This window comes from Mya arenaria, chromosome 5 (assembly GCF_026914265.1).
Source record: "Mya arenaria isolate MELC-2E11 chromosome 5, ASM2691426v1".
Classification (NCBI taxonomy): Eukaryota; Metazoa; Mollusca; class Bivalvia; order Myida; family Myidae; genus Mya; species Mya arenaria.
Window position 1 is genome coordinate 10,609,170 of NC_069126.1, and position 7,492 is coordinate 10,616,661.

The window sequence follows — 7,492 nt, forward strand, 5'->3', positions numbered from 1 at the left end:
TCATAACACGTTTTTTATTTCAATCATTTGTATTTTTATAAAAAAAATAAAACAAGCACTCATAACATATTTGTTATGACATTCATAGTGGTAATTTTGGTTCACGTTGGAATTCCAGATATTATGCATGGCCTCTAAACGCCAGCTCCACCACTTTACGGTGGCGCAAAGAAAAAGAGCTGTCGACACTTCCGTGGTGGAGCTGTGCCCTATGTTTACATGAACAAGCGTTAGTATGATTTATATTTTATTTGATAATTGCATTTAACGGACATATTTCGAAAATCGGAGAATGTGGTACCGTGTAAGAAATCTTCTACTGTAGGCTGATTACTATTTCGTTTCAATATTTTGCAATATTACTGATGGCAATCGTGTAAATCATTTTCACCATTATAATACAAAACTTGAGCTACATGGACGGGCACAATCGCCAAACACGTATGTACTGTTATATGGTTTAAGGTAAATGAATAAAAGTCCTATAAAACAATTATTCATGTGTACAAAATACAACAAGGAAATATATCTCAGTTCCAGTGTATTATCAATACCAATTTATCGTTTATAAAAAATGTTCAGCGAATGACAGCAAACACCTGAGTTACCTTTCGCATAGGGGTTACCCGGGTTACTAGATCTCAACATCAAACATTGTCCAAACATTAATCGATTTAACCTATAGGCCTATTAAAAACTACATATAAACTTATTACAACCTTTTAGTAATTAGCGGCCAGCTACGAACAATTGAATTGAATGAATATGCATACAGACGGAGTAATAGTGGTTACTCGTTGTAGGTACGATTCAACCAGACTGGAGACCAATGCACTCTATAAAACACATTAAGCCAAAAGCATTGAGGAATTCGGCCCAAATTTGAGCGCCTGGAGTAGAAAGCTAAAATGTGTTTTCGGTAAACACTATATATACAACTGACAGGTTAACATTTCATATAATTGGGTTGATAACTAAAGAACAAACAATACCCTGCGATTCTGAAATGGCGAATACTTTATAAATGATTTAAATGCACCTTTTAATTGTTATCTAATATAAAATAGGTCAATGTATTACAACTAAGAAATACATAATAAAAACACACACACTTAATTACAATACTAATACATGTTTTAAAAATAAACGTTCAAGTTACTGCCTTGAACCCGTCAGAGAAATCATAATGATTATATGATTTCCAAACGGCACAAATCCATCTACATCGTAAATATTTTGATCAGTAACTAAATCGGTTATATAGCATGAATATAATTTGCTTCCGGTGCGTTTGTCCGACGATCACTTAGGCCGGGTTGGGTATCCACATAGTCGTAAGGGTTTACATTTCCTATGTTTCCTTCTATATCCAAAAGGGGTGACTCATGTTTGTTCCCGGTTTCACTTGCAGACAATCTTGTCTTCAAAGGTAAATAATGCTTAATTCAATAAATATAATATTCATAAAACAAAACAAACACCACGTTGTAATTTCGTTATTCTTCTTTCGTAAGTTTAGAAATCAGATCATCAAGGATTTAAGTTGTTAGTGTACTATTATCAGAAATAAAGTACTTATCAATTTGTCACATATATATAATAGTACGCTAATTGTACCTGAGTGCAGAATCACATGCTACCCTCAGCTGCTTAAGCATAAGATACTCTTAATTTGGTTATAAAGAAAACTTACCAGATTGTGCAGAGCAGTAGTCTCTATATTAGACTGAACATCATCATACACATGTATACTTCGCTCTCTTGCTGTAGGTCTCCTTAGGCGTATAAGCGCTTCATAAACTGTGTCAAATATATAAATATTGTCATTAATCATGATGTTACAGTTTTCGTCGGATTACAAAAAAAATTAAATGTAAAATCAGAAAGACACGACGACATCCTTTCAATCATCGCGATGCCATTGCACTTATGTGAACGTCAACTGTATTTCACTTTTTGTGGGCACGTAATTAACCGGTGCCACCAAAAGTCAAGTTCGATATTATAACATATAAAAATATTCCAGCTCATACATCTTAATGCATTCATCATCGGTCCTAGATTCATCGATAAACACACTGTGTGTGTGTGTGCGTGCGTGTATGTGTGTGTGTGTGTGTGTGTGTGTGCGTGTGTGTGTGCGTGTGCGTGTGTGCGTGTGCGTGTGCGCGCGCGTGTGTGTGTGTGTGATTTTATTAATACTTTCGATTCTTCTGCACTTCAAAGATAACAGTATATTTCTTTAGTGTTGAACATGTTTCTGTACCATCCATTGTATTGTTGATTTAATGACTTTCTAATTTTCACTTTAAATTATTTGCTAAATTACCATGACGTTTGCATCGCCTATATAGAAGCACGGTGAACGTTGTTGCAAGTACACCTATAACTGTTCCCGATACGGCGTAAAGGACCGGTATATGCCATTTTGGGGAAACAACTAGTGCAGGGTTGGTGGTTGCTTCTGCAATTAGATAACTTTTGATGTACTTTTACTCCAGTTTGTCAAGTACGGTTCTGTCTCTATATTAGCTCGTCGATTTGTTGTTGTTTTAATTGCAATTTCTCATATTTAAAATGATGCCAACTACCAAACCTTGAAAAGTTAACAAATAATAAATATTGAATAAATATAAAATAATGGATGCAATGTACAAATAAGCTGTTCAGTTTCCATTAGCGACTGAGTTTTTAATGCCTGGTCTTTGTGTCATCAAAAATGTATAGTTGAAACGTTATGTACAAACCCTCTGGCAATGTGTTTAAAACTGTCAATGAAATACTCAGAAGCTCCACCGATTTCCATGCCCTGCAAATATATGTCTTTTCGCTCTCTCCCGTATAATTCAGTGTTAATAGGCATTCCTCTGTGTTTGTGCAAGTCTTTATTTCAGTGTTATTTTCTTCTTCCCATCGAAGTGTCCATTTCCCTATAGTATTGCAGGCAACAAGGCATTTGACGATCACTGTAATATTCGGATATAAATCAACAGGTGATGTCGTGTTCAAATACAGAGTCGGACCACCTGAAATTGTAGTGTAGAAATTGTTCAGAAAGCAACAACGTTGTGCAGAAAAACAACAACAAGAGTTATCATACATGTGAAGATGTATTTAATTAAATTCCTGTTACAAGTGAGTACACATGTACCTCAAATGAAAGATAAAACAATTTATAAGTACATTTCAAAAAACGTTTACGTTTAGGAAAAGAGAACACATGAAACTAGAGTAACGGTTGGATTGATAATGTGAACATAAGTCGACAAATAAGTAAGATCAAGGTGCGTACCAGAAAAAATAAATTGTATTATCTTTATTTTTGTCGGATGTGAAATTATCACAAAATTATCACAAATTAATCTGGTTAAAAATGAAGTAGTCCTCACTCATGTCCCATTGTAAAAAAGGTTTGAAATAGAACGGTAGCTTTGACTTAAATCATTCGTCAAGTTCGTCAAGTTGTTCCTATAGAAGTATCTCAAATAATCGTTGTCGGATAACCATGCACGGTAGACTCAATTCATTTCTTTCTAAAGAAATTTTTAAGAAAAATACTTAAACTTTGTTATTATATTCATGCCTTTTGATGTATTGTATTCTGAAAAGGGAATTTAATTGAAGAAATGAGATAATATATCTTTGAACTTCTTTGCAGTGTATAGATATGTTTCATAGTAATATTATCAGGTTTCTGAACTTAAGTCTATATCCTATGTTATTTAAACGACTATTGGCAAAGCAGTGTTGTAAATAAGTTGTTTGAATGTATGATTTAACGTTTAACATTAACCCTTGGGACATATTTTACTTTATAAAACGATCGGATCTGAAAACAAAACACGACTCACTCTTACATATCTAACATTGTTTACAGTTCAGAAACATTTAGAAAATAGCATGTTACAACTTGTAGCTTCCCATACTACAAACATTTACCACGAAAATGATTGGTATATCAAGTGTGTTAGACCTACCTGAATCTTGCCTTTTTAACTTCATGGATAACGCATATTTTATACAATAAATACGCCAGTTCAACTTACATTTGATGTTTTTGCATATGGAATGATCTGCTATTCCCATGTCAATAGCTTTCCTGGTGCAACACACTTCTTTTCCATTCCACAGTTTGTTAGTCGTTGTCACCTTAGCTGTGCTTGTATAAGTATGAGAAGATCCATTAAATAAATCAGTTTGTTGAACATCAGATAGCAAAACATTGCCGATATGTATAACTATTGCCGGAGCTGGGATAGCATTGCGCACTTCACAGATTATTGTCGAGCTTTCACCATCAAAAAATTCAACTGTTAGAACGGGTAGGCTACCTTTCTCTGGAAATAAAACAATGATTTAACAACATTCAATGTATACACGATCCAACAATATTAATCTCAACCACATTACTATTCATAGCTTTGCATTATGTATATTCAACTTGCTTACCAACGTTACATACAATGCCGTGTACTTCGAATGGTTTTTCAATGGCTGCATTTGAAACCTGACATGTTACATTCCGTCGAGACAGTCCAGCCATTTGTTGATGAACGTTTCTGAATAGGTAAAACCCATTGTTTTGTTCGCTATCAGCAAGAAAAAATGAATCCTGTCCCAGTAAAAGTGCCACTTGTACAGGTTCTGTTCCATTTTCAGTCTGGCAATATATGTCGGAATCTCCATAAACATAAATACATTCTGTTGTTTTAAAGTCAACGGCCTTTGGACCGAGGACTGGGTAACTTGGTGGTTCTGAAAAAAAACACAAGCCATTTAAATCACTAGGAATACCATAAAACCATGAAAATTGAAGGTTTATCACATTGCTGCTCATGTATTTATTATCTGGAGACATTATTGTTCTTTCTGTACTTATACGACTCCTTTCTATTCCGAGCTAACATATCAAACCAAAATTTAAAATGATGAAGTAAAATCAAGGTACCTTGAATATGAAGCTGCACAGAATCCGTGTGTCCTTCTGAATTGCAACATAAAAGATACGTTCCTTCATCTCTGTCTTCAAAGTTAAATATAGTCAGTACGTACAAATATTCAGAAACTATTTCCTCTTCGTAAGAATGTTCTCGTAGCTCTATGTCCTGGATATTTGTCTTCCATTTTCGTGTTTTCTGTATAGAATAGTCAGACGGAAAATATCCAAGTTTTACGTCTGCGCCGCGAACAACCGGGCTTAGTATCACCAGGGCTCCACATTCGCCAAGAATTTCTGTAAATAAGCGGGATTATCGCATTAAAATCATGTTTTTGCTATGTACTCATAAAAAACACAGACAGGGCTTATAGTAAATTTAGAAAGCACACACATTCATTTATGTTAGGAGGCTTTAAAGAATAAAATCCACACTCCAAACGGAGAGGAAACAAAGACCAATCACACTCTTCATATCATTATCATTTAATATGAATCAATACATATTTGGTTTACATCTTTGAGTGGACGCCGATATATACCTTTCACATTTAAAGATAATAAGCGTGATCGTATGGATGGGTTCTTTGAACATCCGGCGTAAAAATAAGATCTGTTATATTCAATAGAAGCTTTCCATTTCAAAAAGAAGGACCCATTCTCCGAATATCTGATAACCTTTGGCCCATCCATTGTTTGAAATTGTGTGCCGCCTTCTATTATGAATTTCCATTCTATGTCACACCCCCAAGGGTAGAAGGGTGTCGCTTTCAGTGTTACTTCCCTGTTCACAAACGCTGGCCCTACTACTGATATGGTTCCGTAGTGGTTCATGGCTGCACAGATATACCCAAACAGAGCTGAAAAATGTAGTAAACGAAAAAAGTGCAAAATGATTGCGAGTACACATATCATTCTTGATAAAAGTTTTTGACTCGTAAAACTGAAATCAAGTATCCTTATGGATAAATTTGAGTGGCGATCTGTTTAAGTTGCAAATAAAGCCATAAGAGTTTTGCCAAAAAAAACTGTATTATTCATTCTGATGTCGTTACATTTATATGGCATTTGATTCAATTATGAAATACATTTATAAACCCTCAGGGTAGGAACGTTACAGTACCTATATTTAGCATTTGAAAACGATATAAGTCTAATTAATTATTTCCATTAGTCTAATTTTTACATTATTTTAGAACATGATTGTAATTTCTAAATGATTGAGTGTTTGTCGGAGCTAGCAAACTGAGAGATTCATTCTTAACAATTCAGATATGATCTATCTTACTGCAACGTCTTTTCTTCAAGCAGGGAACCAAATTATGACGTCATATCTGTTAAGTTATAAAACTGAAAGTCTCAGCAATTAATTGCGGTACTTATTGGACGCCGATTAGCTATTCCATTCTCTTGAAATGAGTGTTATAATCTAATCGGTAAAACTCGTTATTGTTGTCTATCTAATAATACTTTTAATCCTTAAACCGTCCGTAGTGTAAATAATATTTTGACTCTTATTTAGAATAAAATATATGGGTGCTACTTTGTTTTGCTTGCAAACGTCGATGACTAAACGTATTGTGTAGTTGAAACATATCTGCTTCATTTTGTACTACACTTGGTTTAGAACATTGAAAGGTTCGTATCATCTCCAAAAGTGGTTAGATTTTCACTAATACTCCTTACTAAATATTCTATGAAATCGTGGCGACCCATAATTATTGTATATAAAGCAATTATTATCTATGTCAAAGATTCGTTACCGGACTATGTCTGATGTTTTTCAGCAGTTAAAGGGAAATCTATATCAGCGTGATTAATTACATTGGTCAAATGAGAGAGTTGGACTGTTATTATAATTGCTAAAGTATGAAATATATTGAGTATCAATGAATACCAAAATGAACAAGCTTTATAATTTATAGATATTGATTAATTAGAAAATGATATGATAGGTTATGGAATGTCGACCATCTTTTAAAGTAATGAAATAAGGAATATATCTTTTTTCACAAAAAAAATCATCATAGTAATAGACACACAAACAGTCATCTCAGTAGTAACAATTTACGCCAGATATGTTGTTTTGTTTTAGTTGTTGAAAAGAAAATGTACATGAAGCTACTAATGGTATTAAGCGGGAAATGAGTCAATAATCAATTTTACTTAAAAAAAGTCTGCTTTAGCAATCAGTGTGAACTACAGCATGTTTGCACTTTCGTGTTTTGGTATTTTGTTTGTAGTAGTAGAATATATTGTTGTAGCAGTAGCAGTAGCAGCAATAAGAGTAGCAGCACCTGCGCCAGCAGCACAGACCTCAGTAGCAGAAGAAGTAGCAGTAAAAGAAATTGTTGTAATAACACTAACTGAAGTTGACATCTAAAACAAAAACGAGCAATTGTCATGTAACTTACGTACCAGTTAATCGCACGCCAAATTGAACTCTCTTTATTATCCATTGTGGTAGCATTGCTCGCGCAACAAATGTTATTTATATTAATAACTACGTTGGCTGACTTTGTTGAACATTTCTTTACAGTGGATATTTACCATTTC

General features: G+C 34.1%; 1 protein-coding gene across 1 annotated transcript; it reads right to left on the bottom strand.

Annotated features, from left to right (window-relative positions):
* Positions 1 to 7,492, bottom strand: LOC128234510 (uncharacterized). The gene is made up of 9 exons (XM_052948767.1): positions 7,355 to 7,492; positions 5,479 to 5,796; positions 4,949 to 5,233; positions 4,450 to 4,755; positions 4,047 to 4,337; positions 2,748 to 3,026; positions 2,330 to 2,464; positions 1,694 to 1,800; positions 1 to 1,421 (listed from the first exon to the last, which is right to left on the bottom strand). Exons 1-9 carry the CDS (start codon positions 7,404 to 7,406, stop codon positions 1,257 to 1,259), a joined length of 1,938 nt encoding a protein of 645 aa, XP_052804727.1. The 5' UTR covers positions 7,407 to 7,492; the 3' UTR covers positions 1 to 1,256.